A 17496-nucleotide genomic window follows, 5' to 3' on the forward strand; every position below is an offset into this window, starting at 1 on the left:
CCCGCCACCACGCCCAGCTAACTTTTTGTATTTTTAGTAGAGACAGGGTTTCACCATGTTGACCAGGCTGGTCTTGAAATCCTCACCTCAGCTGATTCGCCCACCTTGGCCTTCCAAAGTGCTGGAATTACAGGTGTGAGCCACTGCACCCGGACTATTTCTTAAAAGAGGGCTTTGTATGTTATCTATTAGTAGACAGAATATCCTGGGGAAAATTAGTTGTTATCCAAGTGCAGAAGTAATACCACACTGAAAATGAATGGAGTTAGCTGGGGATTTTAACTTCTGGTCTCAAACCTTCAAAAGATTTCATGAAGTCTCTTATTTGGAATCAGACAGGTGTAGGTGTTCCCTGCCCTAGGATTAACCTGGGTGACAGGGGATGGGTAAACTATAATGCTTAACCATGGTACTGGTAGTCATTTACATAAAGGATCAGATCTCTTGGACTGAGTATACCACTGTAATACTGCTTTTATGGAAAATATATATATAAAAAGGATGCAATAGCTATCATTTTGACCAGAATATTTTCAAGAAACATAGGCCAGTTTGCTCATTTGATTTTATCAATGGTTCTTTAAGTTGATCCACAAACCCATGAGGGTCCTGGAGACCCTTTCAGGGCTTGACAAAGTCAGAATTATTTTAGTAATAGCACGAAGACATTATTTGCCTTTTTTGCTGCATTGACATTTGCACTGATGGGGTACAAAATCTATGGTGGATTGACATCCTAGTATAAATCAAGGAGTAGATCCAAGTAGTAGGAACAATCACTGTTCTATTCATTGCCATCTTCTGTTTTTCTTTTTTAAAAAACTAGTTTCATATACTGTCCTCAATGACATAGTAAATTTAATATTTACTATATCCTCAATGTAATATTTACATTTACATGATTAATTACAGTATTATATGACAATATTAATACATATCAAATTTACTATTTAATATTAATTAAATTTAATTAAAATTAATTAAAACTTGGGCCTTGAATGTGACAAAATGGGAAAATTAAATTTATTAAAACTTGGGCCTTGAATGTGACAAAATGGGAAAATTAAATTTATTAAAACTTGGGCCTTGAATGTGACAAAATGGGAAGTATGAATAAAATACTTCTGCATACCCAAGGATGGTGCTTGTCTCAAGGAAAATCACTTATTTATGCAGTTGTTTGAGTTGCAAGCTGAATAGCTAGTTTTAAACAAAGAAAACCATTTTTACTTGAAAGAATGAAATAACTAATAAATTATTATTATTCAGACTTAGATGTTTGGTATACATTTTCTCAAAAATAAACAGTCTGTCAATTCAAGAAAAAACTATTTGTTGCTTTTTTTGCCAGTGATACTATTTCTAGCTTTTTTTTTTTTTTGAGACAGACTTGCTCTGTTGCCCAGGCTGGAGTGCAATGGTGCAATCCCGGCTCACTGCAGCCTCCACCTCTCGGGTTCAAGTGATTCTCCTGCCTCAGCCTCCCAAGTAGCTGGGACTACAGGCATGTACCATCACACCTGGCTAATTTTTGTGTTTTTAGTATAGATGGGGTTTCACCATGTTGGCCAGGCTGGTCTCAAACTTCTGACCTCAAATAACCCGCCTGCCTCAGCCTCCCAAAGTGCTATAATTATAGGTGTGAGCCACCATGCCTGACCAAATTTCTAGCTTCAAAGCGTAAATTAGAACTTAGAAAATGTCTATGTGCCACTATGAGCTTAAGAACTTCCAATACATCCCAGACTTTTTAGATGAGCTTGGTCATTATGTTAATGAAGGTGATTTTTTGATATAATATAACAAAATATGTCAACTTTTGGAAGAATTTATACTTTCCAAATGACCAATATATGTGTTCCAAAATCATGCCTGGGTAAAAGATCCATTCAAAGTGCAAGACAGACCAATGGATTTTAAGGTATGAGTATGGAATGGTCCTAGCCAGGGTTTTAGATTCAACATTTCAACTAACTTTTACTTAACTAACAATTGTAAATTTTTGGTATGGTATCAAAGAATATCTGCAACTATAAAAAAATGTGAACAATATAGTCCTTCCTTTTCTTTTTTTTTGAGATGGAGTCTCGCTCTGTCGCCCAGGCTGGAGTGCAGTGGCACGATCTCGGCTCACTGCAAGTCCTTCCTTTTCTAACTATATCTGTATGAGGTTCAATTTGTTTATTCATATTCTTCAACCAAAACATCGTATTACAACAGACTTAATACAGAAACAAATGTGAGAATCCAGTTATTTTCTATTAAGCGAGATATTAACATATATTTGAAAAAATGTAAAACAATGCTGTTATTTTAAGATTTTTTTTGGTTTGGAAAATATACTTATTTTTTCATAAATAATATGTTGTTTATGTTAACATGTAAAGGCTTTACTATTTTTATTTTAAACAAATAAGTACATATTTAAAAACTTCTCAGTCTTTTTTTTTGAGACGGAGTTTCACTCTCGTTGCCCAGGCTGGAGCTTAATGGCGCGATCTCGGCTCACCGCAACCTCTGCCTCCCGGGTTCAAGCGATTCTCCTGCCTCAGCCTCCCGAGTAGCTGGGATTACAGGCATGTGCCACCACGCCCGGTTAATTCTGTATTTTTAGTAGAGACAGGGTTTTTCCACGTTGGTCAGGCTGGTCTTGAACTCCCTACCTCAGGTGATCCACCCACCTCAGCCTCCCAAAGTGCTGGGATTACAGCCACCATGCCCAGCTTTCAGTTTTAATTCCTAGTACAACAAACATTGTTAGATATAACCCACATAAACAGACGTAATTTGGGGTCCTTAGTAATTGTTAAAAGGATGAAGGGGTCTGGAGACCAGTATGTTTGAGAACTGCTGGATCTAACCAATAATGCAGAGAATATCATTGCTCAACACCCCCTAGATGAGGTAAACGTTCACAAAAGAAAACATATATTTTGTTCAGAGAATGTATTTTTGATCTCACTAATTCACTGGTTTCCAACCTTTTTGTTGTGTGTTGATGGTATGTGTATAATCTATTTCTATAATGTCATTAACAGCTGAACATATTGTTGTACCAATGTTGATACAATTTCAGCAAAAGCAAAGAAACTTGATGTCTAGTATAGTCTTACTGATTTTGGTTAGGCTCTTTAAAATAGGAGAAAAATAATTTGCTGTCACCAGTTAGTGACATGATTTAGGCTGGAAGTATGGCCATTTTATGAGCTTCTCCAGAGACTTGGGAACCCAGGTTTAGTCAATGACCTAGCCACATCACGTAATCACCCTGGTGTTCACAAAGGAAAATAGTGACAATATGTAATAGTTTGTAAAAACTAACATTACTAGGAAAACATCCCAGAGAAAATATATGCTGATATAGAATCAACAGTGTCATTTTTATAGGTAAAGGAACTCACACTGCCTTTCAGACTCACACATTAAAAACCTTGAGTTAAGAATATAGCTTAACCGGCCGGGCGCGGTGGCTCAAGCCTGTAATCCCAGCACTTTGGGAGGCCGAGACGGGCGGATCACGAGGTCAGGAGATCGAGACCGTCCTGGCTAACACGGTGAAACCCCGTCTCTACTAAAAATACAAAAACTAGCCGGGCGAGGTGGCGGCGCCTGTAGTCCCAGCTACTCCAGAGGCTGAGGCAGGAGAATGGCCGTAAACCCGGGAGGCGGAGCTTGCAGTGAGCTGAGATCCGGCCACTGCACTCCAGTCTGGGCGACAGAGCGAGACTCCGCCTCAAAAAAAAAAAAAAAAAAAAAAGAATATAGCTTAACCAGAGCAATCTAAATTCTTTCGCTCAAAGGACAGTAAGAGAAACCTACAAAGAAGTAATAATTACATATTTTGTTTGAATATAGTATTAGACATTAGTGGATTAAAGATATATACCCCTCATATAAAGATATTTCAATAAATATACATTTTAATTGTTGTATAATCTTTAGTTCAATTAGATATTGATACTATTTATGTTTTCTTCCTAAGAGAAAAAAAAAAAACATAACTTGCTGGTTAGTCTAAGAACAAAATTCTTCGCTAATTTTCAAGGTACAGGAAAATATGTGACTATAAACTCTATTTACTTACTCAAAATCAAACCTCAGATGTTTAGGGAATAAAAGGATAATAAAATTAGTCTTTAAAAATATTCTCTATTTTAATAAAATCTAAAAGGAATGGTAAATTGAAAGTTTGAAACATTTTTATTTTTTGCTCTAATCATTATTTTCTACCTTAAGCTTCTTGATTTCTTTCTTTTCTTTCTTTCTTTCTTTTTTTTTTTCCTAGAGACAGAGTTTTTTGTTCTGTTGCCCAGGCTGGACTGCAGTGGCTTGATCTCAGTTCACTGCAACCTCTGCCTCCCAGGTTCAAGCAATTCTCGCACCTCAGCCTCCCAAGAAGGTGGGATTACAGGCATGAGTCACCACGCCTGGCTAATTTTTTGTATTTTTAATAGAGATGGGGTTTTGCCATGATGGCCAGGCAGGTCTCAAACTCCTGTCCTCAAGCAATCCACTGGCCTTAGCCTCCCAAAGTGCTGGGATTACAGGTGTGAGCCACTGTACCCGGTCTTGATTTTATTTCTAAATAGAGATGCTGCTGTCCTTCATAATTGAAAATTGGCACTCATCTAAGCTATGAATCATGCTTACTTTAAAAGAGAATTTATCAATTACAGAATTATTCTTTCAGTGAATCATTTTTAGAAGACTATCCTTATTTTAGAACTTGAGTCTAGATATTGTCTATACTTCTTTAAATAGAATTTACGTACTATTTGACTTAGGCACTATTTTACTTAGGACAATGAAAGTCAAATATCCCAACTTTGTTCTTGAAAGATACTTCACTGTCATAAAGCAAGAGGAGTGAAAATCATTCCTCATTTCAGTCAGATTTCATTAAAAGAAAATATATGATATAAAAGAGAAATGACTTTTCCCTATATACAATATCATTTCAGCAAACAAATTTGCTGGAGAAAATGTAATCTATGAAGTATTGTTTAGAAAAGATAATACACAGTTATCTTCATTAGGTTGTAATGAGGGTACTTGGTTAAGTGCTTCTGATAGCTATTTCCATAATATTATGTACTCTTGATAATCAATCCTAGCATTTATTATACTTTAATTTTTAGTTGTCTGATCTATCTATTTGTAGAAGTTGGAACAATGTCTACTTGCTCACTGTTGCTATTCCACTACCAGGCAAAAACTTATTTAATGAGTTAATAAACACTGTTGTAGAGGTAAGGATGGTGAGTCAAATAACAGACACAAAACTCAGTAAAGTTAAGTAACTTGCTTAATTTAGTGTGGTTATGAGTAGAGAAGAAAGCATTTCCATCCAGATTTTCTATTATCAAGTCAAGTGCTCTTTCTAGTACTGATGATTCAAAACTATATTGTATTTCTGATGTAGACAAAATACGTTTGCACATACATTTCTGTGCATGAAAATCTGCGCATGCCTAATCTGAAATGTAGAAAGGATTTCTACAGGATTTGGCTAACACTAATATGTACTAAGCTATAAATATCATAACCAAGATGCAGTAAAAATAAGAATTTCAAACTCAAATTGTATTTCCAATTTTGTGCTGGATATCACTCTTTGGTTGTTTCACATATGCCTCAGATTAAACACATTCCCAATCAAGATGCATTACATTCTTTTCTTTTACCTTCAAGACTTGGTACTTATCTTTTATTCCTTAGTATAGTTAATAACAGTATCGTCTACCTGGTACCTCAGATTTGAAACCCCAAAACTGCTTTTGGACTTCTCGGCCTCAAATTTTTACGCTAAAAAATTAAAATAAAGAATTCACCTAGAACAGAGCTCAGTGCTAAAATCTATGGTCTTGATATTTGACTCAGTGGGAAAAGGCAAAAAGATTCATTAATTTAAATAAAAAAGAATAGATATTTGAAATTGGCTGTTGACATTACTGAATTAGACTATTCACATACTAATAAAGTTTTAGTGTAAGAGTTCTTGATTGGTGACACCTGCCTTTAAAATGGTCATTATTGATCAATATAATTCCTAAAACCTTCACACAGCACAAAAGCTCATATTTGGTTTTCAATCATTCTTCATGCCCCTGGTGAAATGTTAGGTCTTCTCTACTCTACTCACCCTATCTAAATGAAGTTCCCCTGCTATTATTTTCTACCACCATAACATTTTCATTTCTTCTTAGCATGTATTGTATTTCAATTATAATTATTAAATTAATGTGAAATTGTAATTATTAAAGTGATTATCTACCTGTTTATTTTACGTGTTGGGCATCCCTGTCTGAAAATATGAAATCTGAGATCTTTTGAGCACAAAGGAGACGCTCATTGGAGTATTCTGGATTTCTGATTAGGGATGTTCAACCGGTTTAAGTATCTGCAAATATTCCAAAATCTGAAAAAATCTGAAATCTGAAATCTGGTCCCAAGCATTTGGATTAGGAATACTCAACCTGTAATATACGACTAAATTGTAAACTCCATGAAGACAAGTAGTATATCTGTCACTGATATTAAAGCACTTATAAGAGCACCTAGTTTAGATTCTCTTAAGCAGTCTCATGACTTATGAGACTTTTCTTATTAGAAAGATAAATTTCACTTCCATCTGTCCTTTTAATTTATTTTTTAAACATTATTTCCAGATGCCTAATTGGAACAGATTAACTCCTTTTAAAATATCAATATTCAAATTAGTTTCTTTTATTATATTAATATTCTAATTCAGCATTTAAAGTTTATATTAAAAATTATACCAAAGTGATAATTTTATCTTTGAGGTATACATTCTAGTGCTGATAAAAATTATCCAAAAGAAGGCCGGGCGTGGTGGCTCACACCTGTAATCCCAGTACTTAAGAGAGGCCAAGGTGGGCGGATCACGAGGTCAGGAGATCGAGACCATCCTGGCTAACACGGTGAAACCCCGTCTCTACTAAAAATACAAAAAAATTAGCCCCGCGTGGTGGCGGGCGCCTGTAGTCCCAGCTACTCAGGAGGCTGAGGCAAGAGAATGGCAGGAACCCAGGAGGCGGAGCTTGCAGTGAGCTGAGATCATGCCACTGGACTCCAGCCTGGGCGACAGAACGAGACTCTGTCTCAAAAAAAACAAAAATTATCCAAAAGAAATATAATCTTATTCCTAGACAAAGATATAATGCTTTCTTGAATTCACTGTCAATTTGAACATCTAAGTGTTAACTAAGGAAAAAATATCAAGACAAGCCACTTGCTCTCCTAAAGTTCTGCAATAAGCAAATTAATTTAATGAATATTAATATTATTATTTTTCAGAATTTTACTTTGGTGAATTTGGAAGTACCAAGTGATTTTTCAAATTTTATTTACTATCCTCTTTTTAACTAAAATACAATTGCAAAGTTTTAAAAATACTCAAGAACTATGTATAATTAAATTTAGCATAAAATATTTTCAAAAAATATTTATGATTTCAGCATATTATTAAGGAAAAAAGAGACTTTATCTTGAATACTTCTGTATTCCCAGCTTTTAGGTCTTAGTATTCAGTGAAGAAAACATCTTAAAGTGAACTTAACTTTTAGTTTTAAATATTTTCCAGACTTTACAAGCGAGTTTAGCTGGTACAACTGGATTTTAATGCAGTCAAGATGTAAGTTACTTTGTTTTAATAATATAAAAGACATAGATGAGATTTTTTCCATCTAATTCAGGTTTTAAGAATTCCTTCCTTCAATTCATTTGAAAATGTAGCTTACTGGCACCCAAATGGCATTGACATACATTTAATGTCTACAATGTTCTTACAGTTTAATCTTTATTGAAGATTTAGGACCTCAGTTTTTTAAATGATAAAATTAGTATCAGTTATTTTTGACATATATCTAAAAATAATGATATACAATGGTAACACTGGGAACATTGCTGAGAAGATTGTAACATGTAATGTAAAACAAATTGCACTATTCACATCAGAAACTGAGATCCCTTCTAGTCAAATTAAATTATAACATTCACAAAACTGATAGAAAAGATGGAATTGAGGAAGACAGCTATACCGTCCTTAAATTTGATGACAGAGAAAAAAACTATAATTTGAAAAATTAACTGTCAGAATCCTAGAACAAATTTAGTGTCTAACATCATGTCTTATTAAATAATAAGGAATGTTACTGTTAATCTTTGGTACCAATATTGCATCCATCACATAGAGAACTTGAAAGCACAAATGACTAACTTAATCAGGAAAGGAGCATTCCAGGAGAAAGTAGTCACAGCAGTAATAATGTCTGCTAGTTAATTTATCATATACACAAAGATGTGAGCAGCATAGAAGTGTCTCATTCTTTCCCCACCCTATACAACTCAGTGACAGAATATATAAAAAAAAAGGCTAAGAAACTTCTTCCCTCTCCCAAAGGTTGGCATTAAAACTTTCTTTCTAATAAATTTAGATTTGTTTGCAAATATTAGGCAGCAACATTCCAAGATGAATATGTTTGAAAAAATTTGGAATGATACTAGAGCAGGGAGCTATCCCAGCCTGGACAAGTTTAAAGAAATCCCTTTGGTGACACAATTTTGTTAATCTTGCTGTTTACTGGCCAAAAGTACATTCATCCTCAGCATAAACAAATAAATTTACATCTATAATGATAAGTATACTAAAAAATAACAAATCTACAACAAAGAAACAGGAGCTACAGAAAGCAATACCCTTAGCTATGATGTAGGAGTAAGACATTTTGAATGAAATCTGTATTGTCCTTCTATTGGCCTAATATGACAATTTGTGACACAATGGGTGGGAACTATCTCACACCTTTTCATTTTTCATAGTGTAAACTTGCATGCAATCCAACCTTGACAAGCAGAAGGAAATACTGGTTAGTTTTCCCAGATTACTATAGAAGAGTAGGTGTAAGGTGTGAAGCAACTGTACTTACTTTTGGTGTTGGGCAGGAAGCTGTAGAGAGGCGAGATGTAGCCTGAGCACGAGGCGATTCTGAAGGAGTAGTGCTGAGGGAGGCTGTGTCTCGTGGGAGCACCTGAACACCACGAGAAATGATGGAGTCTGGAATCTGAACAAGGGGAACAACTATGGTTTAATATTCTGAAAATGCCAATAGCATGTAGAATCAAGATCCCCCCCACTTTTTTTTTTTTTTTTTTAAGCATTCTTTGCTGCTCAGCTCTGACATATTTGGTGTCACTTATTGTTAGGTATAAATGCATCCAACAACTTGAGATAGAATAGAAACTTTCAGATTTAAAGTATTTTCCCAGGCAAGTACCATTTCCTAAAACATTTTAATATGAGAGGCAGTATAGTATTGTGGTTAGGAATAAAGGATTTGTCATTCATATACTTGCTATGCCATTTAATAGTTTGAAATCTTGAGCAAGCTATTTAATTCCTAGATATTTTCCATTTCCTTTTCAGATCAGTCTCCAACCATTTTCACTCTCTCTGCTCTAAGCTGACCTGTATGGACACCATCAAATAGATACAAATTGAGGAATAGATACAAGAATAGATACAAATTATGTTCTGCCCTGGCTTCCAGTTGGGTTCAGTCAGTGGAAGGTACTGGCAGAAGACTGTGAGTTGGGATAGGGTAAGGTCTGGCATTTATTCTCCTAGCTCCCTCTCCACCAGGTCATCATAGGTTGGCTGTGTCACTCAACTCAAGATCACAGCTTGTGTCAGACTGCCCTTCTTGCTTACAGCTCTTTTTCTAGATTCTAATAGCACTCCTTCCCTTTGCCCCATTAGGGAGGAGCATTAATGGTTCCCACTGTTACTAGTCCCAGGCATTCCATGATGTCTTGCGCTTTTCCCTAAATTCTATTCAAACCTTTGTACATTCTATAGGTTCTTATTGAACTCTCCTCAATTACCTATTTAAGCATGCTATCTGACTTCTGCTAGGAGCCTGATGGATATACCTTTTGAATTGCCACTTCCTTTATCTGAAAATTGAGGATAACGATAGAATCTGCCTCACTGGAATCCTGCAGGGGTTAAGTAAAATAATGTGTGTAAATTATTTAGCACTTTCAAGTGGTAAATATTTAATAAGTGTTGGTTATTATTACTGTTATTATTATACCTATCATCATAGTACAGACTGATGTAATTGTCACTATTCTAAAAATATACAAACATAAAGACTAATACTGTAGATTATTTTTAACATTATTAATATGTTGATTATAAATTTATTACTTTAGGATTTGCATAATTTAGTTCATGTTCTGGGCTACCAGTAATGGGCATAAGTGTTCTAAGAATGGGAACGTGAGGACTTTCAGATTTTGTGCACAAGACTTGAAACATATGATAACAAACAAGCAATTAACATTTAATCAACAAATATCACTTACTATGTGAAAAGAAGAGAGAAACAGCCAGACTTCGTGACTAAAAGGTATTCCTAATATTATGCATCATTTCTGTCTCACAAAACTAATGCTATTTCTACAGAATCTCCTTTATTTAGTTTCTATACCAACATCCTTAATTTCAAAGATATTGCTACCATTTCAGTGCTTGAAATTTTATGTGGTTTATAAACAATATAGCCATAAGTAGTAGGAATTTTGAGAAGCAAGACAACACCATTTGCTAACATATTTGAGTACTGAATTGTGACAAATATTTCCAAAAAATAAAGAAAGTCTAATTTTGAAGAGCTATTTCTTGCCACTTATCTAATTAAAAAGGCCATGTATTTAAAAGAAGGTAAAATACCCATATTATACCTTACATGACATCACATCCCTTTCCTTCACAGCAAAGACCATACTTATAGAAAGTATCACAACATTTATGTGTGTCATACTTTGATCAATGTCTATCTCCCAAATTACAAAGCACTGTCATGATGGAACTGTGTTTTGCTACTATTGTATGTCTACTATCTAATGAAGCAACTGCAAAAATAATGTCTCTCTGTGTGTGATACATATCTCCAGACTTATACACATAACTGCATATATATACTACATATCTCTGTGTGTATATATGCCTCAATGTAAATTTAAAATCAGGATATTTGAGGGAGAAGATAAGTTTAGATTTTGTGGATAGGTACTTTTGGGCTACTAGTCTGGAGCTATTTGATGAGGTATATGGGTCTGGAACTCAGGAAAAAGTTAGGACATGTAATTTGGGAATTATCAATGGAGGTAGTAATTTGAGTCATTCAAATGTGTCAGATCACCGGCAGAGAATATGTGAAAGAACAAAAGACAATGGTTGAAAATTTGAGGTAACATTCATATTAAGAGTTAAGAAAACAAACTGAAGGAAGGTAAGATCTCTAAGATAAGGATGTATAGGGTAACCGTACATCTGATTTTTCCTTGAACAATCTGGGTTTATACCTATTATGCTGGCTTAATTATTAAACAGCATTCATTTTCAAAAGCATTCTAGTTCGGAAGATAAATTATTTGGTGTTCCTATCATAAGAAACTATTAGAGAAAAAAGAGGCAAGTCGAGTATCAAGGGAATGAAAAAAAGAAGAAAGTTGTAAGATTTAAAAAAAAAACAAATATGGGAGAAAATAGGAATAGAGAGAGAGAGCTGAAAAGAAGCCATTACATCCAGTTATTAAAGAAATTACCAGTAAAGTTAAAAAGAATAGATACAAATTGAGGAACTGAGTAGGCATGATAAAGCAAAGTAAATTGTGGGTAAAAGAGACAGACATTTATTACTACTATTTTTTTTTGCTACTTGCAGGAGAGGCCTTATTGATGAGAATAAGGGGAAGTAAAAGTGGTAAGGATAACTTTAGGAGAGCAGTAAAATTCTCAAAAAATGCACTGATGAATGAAAATGAAGGACAAAGCAAAATTTTCAATTACCATTGTGGATCCAGTTAATATCAGTAAACATAAATTTACAATTTCATTACATAGTCTGGAACAAATCTTTGCCCCAATGTTAAAAAAAAAACTGCCTTTGCTGGAGATAGTGACTTAGAAATTATTGCAGATATACAGTTGTTGAAGTTACAGAAATAAATGAGATCCTAAAGATGAAGAACATATAAGAAGAATATGTCAAGACAGATACTAGAAAAACAGGCAAGAATTAGACAATGAAGAACACGATGGTAGTAATTAGTTATCTGAGAGAAAATTTCTTTATTTGATGAGGATAGAACCTGATTACAAGGGGTCAAGAAAAAAACTGGAGGTAAGGAGGAGTCAGTGAATATAGATTACTCTGTTGATAGACAATTGTATTGTTTTCATTTTGAGGACATTACGAAAAATACCACTATGAACCCATGGGTGTTATGATACCCATGTGAGTAAATTTCTGGGAGATATGTATATACACATGCACATTCAGGGACAGAATGGTTGGTTATAGGGTATGAATACCTGCTTTAAGAAATTTCTAAGTTGGTTAAGCCAATCCATACATCTGTCCACAAAGAACAGTTTCTCTTATTCTACAACTCAGTTCTTCTACCCAGCATTGTTGGTATTATTCATTTTAAAAAATTTGGTGGGACTGTAACAATATTGCATTATGGTTTTATTTTCCCTTTCTCTGATTCTTAGTGAGAGTGAGCACCTTTTCATACATTTATCAGTCATTTAGGTTTTCTCTCTTGTGAAGTCCCCATTCAAATCTTTGCCCATTTTTTCCCCTTATTTGGTTGTTCCTTTCTTACTAAATTGTTAGATTTTAGTATTTATTCTGGATAACTAGTCTTTTATCAGTTGTATATAGTGTGAATATCTATACCTACTCTGTAGCTTGTCTTTTACCTTACTTTATCATGTCTATTGATGAACGAAATCTTTTAATTTTAACGTTGCTAAATATATCAATATTTTCCTTTATGTTTAGTAGTTTTCGTGTCTTAAAAGGAATCCTTCCTGAGTGACATCAGTGAAAATAGCAGAATAGAGAAATCCAAAATTCCATCACTCTACTAAAGCAGAAAATAAATTGGCAAAAACAGCCAGAATGAACTTTAGCAGAACTCTGAAAATGAATAAAATGTTTACAACCAGGTGAAAGGTTAATCAAGAAAAATAGACAAAAAAGGTGGCCCTGAAGACAACAGTCCACATTTCCAATACAGGTCTGTAGTACCAGAGGGAAAACAAACCTTATTCTGAAAGAACTGTGGTTTTTTTTGTTTTGAAATATCTTATAGCTTATTGAAGGACACACTCAAAGGGCTTGCCTTTATTTCACTTAACTCAGAATACTCCCAGGGTTGAGGCAGCTATTCCTTGGGGAGTGTTTGTTCAAATATTTAAAGGCAAATGTATTAGCCACTGTCATCTGGGTAAGGAAAAACAGGACAAAAAATAGATAAAGTGAAAAACCTGGGAGTGAGGGCTATGGAATGAGGTACTTTAAGGCATAAGGACTCTGAAAAGCTCCCACGTATCCTTTGGACTCTATTTTTTTATTTTTTTATTTTTTTATTTTTTTTGAGACGGAGTCTGGCTCTGTCGCCCAGGCTGAAGTGCAGTGGCGGGATCTCAGCTCACTGCAAGCTCTGCCTCCCGGGTTTACGCCATTCTCCTGCCTCAGCCTTCCTAGTAGCTGGGACTACAGGCGCCCGCCACCTCGCCCGGCTAGATTTTTGTGTTTTTTTAGTAGAGACGGGGTTTCACCGTGTTAGCCAGGATGGTCTTGATCTCCTGACCTCGTGATCCGCCCGTCTCGGCCTCCCAAAGTGCTGGGATTACAGGCTTGAGCCACCGCGGCCGGCCCCTTTGGACTCTAAAAGGTCAGGTTTATGTCCAGGGCTGGACACATCCTCAGAAAAGACCTGAGAAGGTTCTATTCTCTCACTTGTGGATAAACTTGAGGCTCCATACAAGCAGGAAGTGAAAGCTAATGAAAAGTTGTAAATTGCGTGGCTGAGTGTTGAAGTGTTACCTAATATATACAAAGAGCTCATCTGCAAAAACTGGGAGATTTTCTCTGATTTTTTTGTTTTGTTTTTATTATTATTATTCATGTTTTGGTTCCAGGCATTTAAGGAAATACCTGTCAAATAGCTAGCTGACCACTAAGCAAAAAATAGAAACTTCAGAGGTTATGCACAACAAAGAAACAAAAGCTAGAAAAAAGTATTTCAAAAAACGAACTAAACAAACAAATAACTACTACTGCTGAACAAGCAGCAACAAAAAGCCCCAGGGAGAGGGGAGAATCTAATTTCCAGAGTTGCTATTTATAATGTTTAAATGTCAAGTTTTCAACAAAAAATTATGAAGTATGCAAAGAGATAAGAAAGTGTAACCTGTACAAAGGAGAAAAAAAGAAAAGAAAAAAGAAATAAACGGAAACTGTCTCTGAGAAAGTTCAGACACTGAGCTGACTAGACAAAGATTTTAAATTAATTATTTTAATAAAGTTTAGCTCAAAGAGCTAAAGGAAACTATAAACAAAGAACTAAAGGCAAGCACAAGAATGATGCCTCACCAACAGGGAATCTCAATAAAAAGACGAATATCATAAAAAGAAACCAAATACAAATTCTAACACTGAAAATTACAACAGAAATGAAAAATTCACTAGTGGGACTCAACAGCAGATTTGAGCTGAAAATAAGGTGATTAACATGATCTAGTCTGAGGATCAGAAAGAAAAAAAAATAAAGGAAAATAACAACATGGATTAAATAAAGAAAAATAACAACATGGCTTAAGCAACCTGTGGAATACCATCAAGCATACTGAGATATGATTAATGACGGTCCCAGAAGGAGAAGGAGAAAGAAGCAAAGAGATTATTTGAGGAAATAATGCCTACAACTTTCCAAATTTGATGGAAGACAAGAATGCACATAAGAAATTCAACAATCCCAATCTGGATAAACTAAAAAAGACTGACACCAAGATACATTATAATCAAACTGTTGAAAGTGACAAAGACGAAGAGAGAATTCTGATCCTCAGTAAGATTTACAGCTGATTTCTCAAGAGAAACCATGACAGTCAGAAACCAGTGGAATGATATGATCAAAATGTTGAAAGATGAAAAAATCTGCCAACCAAGAATTCTATATCTGATAAAACTAAATTTCAAAAACAAAGAAAAATTATAATATTCCCAGATAAACAAAAACTGAGTGAGTTCATTGCTCATAAAACTGCCCTACAAAAAATTTCTAAAGGGAGGCCTTCAGGCTGAAATAAAAAGAAACTAGACAGTAATTGTAATTGACATGAAGAAGTACAGAACTCTACATAGGTAAACACAAAGGTCAGTATCTTATGTATATTTTTGTTTGTGAATCCTCTTTTCTGCTCCATATAATTTTAAAAAACTACATTAAGCAATAACTATAGATCTATGTTGATGGGCATACAATATATTAATTGATAATTTATGACAATAACATAAGTAGGGGACAAGGTATGAAGCTGTTGTATAATATTGAAACTAAGTTGGTATTAATTCAAACTAGATTGTTATGAGCTAAGATGATAATTGTAATTCCCTGGGAAAACACTAGCACAATAACTAAATAATAGTAAATGTCTCAAGGAGAGTCAAAATGGTACACCAGAAAATATCTATACAGAAAAAAAGGAAGTAATAGAGAAGATAAAAAACAAAAATGATATAATATATATAAAAATAGCAAAATGGAAGAAATCCTTCTTTATAGTAATTGCATTAATATACATAAACTATCCAAATCAAAGATGGAAATTGGCAGAATGAATTAAAAAATACTATAATCCAACTAGAATCATGCATTGCATAATGACAATTTGATAGACAACAGATGACACATACAACAGTGGTCCTATAATATTATAATACTATATTTTTCCTGTATCTTTTCTATGTTTACATATGTTTCAAAACACAAATACCTACCATTATGCTACATCGTTTAGGGTATTCATTACAGTAACATGCTGTACAGTTTTGCAGCCTAGGACTAGGAACAACAGGTTATACCATTTGGCCTAGGTATGTAGTAGGTTATACCATCTAGGTTTATGTAATTATACTCACTATTCGCATAAAAACAAAATCACTGAACAATACATTTCTCAGAACATATCTCTGTTGTAAAGTGGAGTATGATTGTCTATGCTATCTACAAGAGATTCAAATTAGATCCAAAGACACAAATAAGTTGAAGGTGAAGGAATGGAAAAAGATATTCTATGGGAGCTGTAGCCAAAAGAGAGGTAGAGAAACTACAGTAATATCAGACAAAATCAACTTTAAAACCAAAACTGTTATAAGAGACAAAAAAGACGTTACATAATGATAAAAAGGTCAGTTCATCAAGAAGACGTAACAATTATTTAAAAAATACATAAAGCAAAAACTGATAATAATGAAGAGAGAAAAACTTCAAAAATAAGAGTTGGATACTGCAATATTCCACTTTTAATAACAGTTAGAATAACTAGTTAGATCAACAAGTACAAGAGAACAGCAGTCCTCAATGTTTTGGGCACCAAGTACTGTTTTCATCAAAGACAATTTTTCCACAGACAGGGTCGGTGGGGATGGTTTGGATAAAACTGTTTCACCTCAGATCATCAGGGATTAGTTCCTAGATCCCTTGCATTCACACTCCTATGAGAATCTAATGTTGTCGCTGATCTGAGAGGAGGTAGAGCTCAGCAGTAATGCTTGCTTGCCCACTGTGCTCACCTCCCACTGTGCAGACCAGTTCCTAACAGGTCATGGACTGGTATCGGTCCTTGGCCTGTGGCTTGGGGACTCCTTCAATAGAAGACCTGAACAACACTATAAACCAACTAGACCTAACAGCCATATAGGAACACTGTGTCTGAGGCCAGCAGAATACACATTTTTTTCAAGTTAACATGAGGATATACCATATATATTAGGCCACAAAATAGGTCTCACAAAATTTAAAAAGATTGAAACTTTACAGTGTATTTTTTTCTGACCATAATGGAAGGAAATTAAAAATCAATAACAGAAAGAAATTTGGGACCAGGTGCGGTGGCTCATGCCTGTAATCCCAACAGTTTGGGAGGCCTAGGTGGGTGGAACACCTGAGGTCAGCAGTTCGAGACCAGCCTGGCCAACATGGCAAAACCCCATCTCTACTAAAAATACAAAAATTAGCTGGGTGTGGTGACACATGCCTGTAATCCCAGCTATTTGGGAGGCCTAGGTGGGTAGAACACCTGAGGTCAGCAGTTCAAGACCAGCCTGGCCAACATGGTGAAACCTCTTCTCTACTACAAACACAAAAACTAGCCAGGCGTGGCTGAGCATCGTGGCTTACATCTATAATCCTAACACTCTGGGAGGTCCAGGCGGGTGGATTGCCTGAGTTCAGGAGTTCAAGATCAGCCTGGGCAACATGGTGAAATCCTGTCTCTACTAAAATACAAAAAAAGTACTCAGGCATGGCGGTGTGTGCCTGTAATCCCAGCTACTCAGGAGGTTGAGGCAGGAGAATTGCTTGAACCCAGGAGGCGGAAGTTGCAGTGAG

The 17496-nt window shown here is 35.1% G+C and overlaps 1 protein-coding gene across 8 annotated transcripts in view; it reads right to left on the bottom strand.

Moving 5' to 3' along the window:
- Window positions 1-17496, bottom strand: part of GPHN (gephyrin) — a 734237-nt gene that overhangs the window by 229096 nt on the left and 487645 nt on the right. For all 8 annotated transcript variants that reach the window (XM_011949716.1, XM_011949712.1, XM_011949717.1 and 5 more), the window contains one exon: window positions 8949-9083. In XM_011949716.1, coding sequence (XP_011805106.1) covers window positions 8949-9083 — 135 coding nt within the window. The remainder of the gene's footprint in view (window positions 1-8948; window positions 9084-17496) is intronic.

This window comes from Colobus angolensis, unplaced genomic scaffold, assembly GCF_000951035.1.
Source record: "Colobus angolensis palliatus isolate OR3802 unplaced genomic scaffold, Cang.pa_1.0 Scaffold3, whole genome shotgun sequence".
NCBI lineage: Eukaryota > Metazoa > Chordata > Mammalia > Primates > Cercopithecidae > Colobus > Colobus angolensis.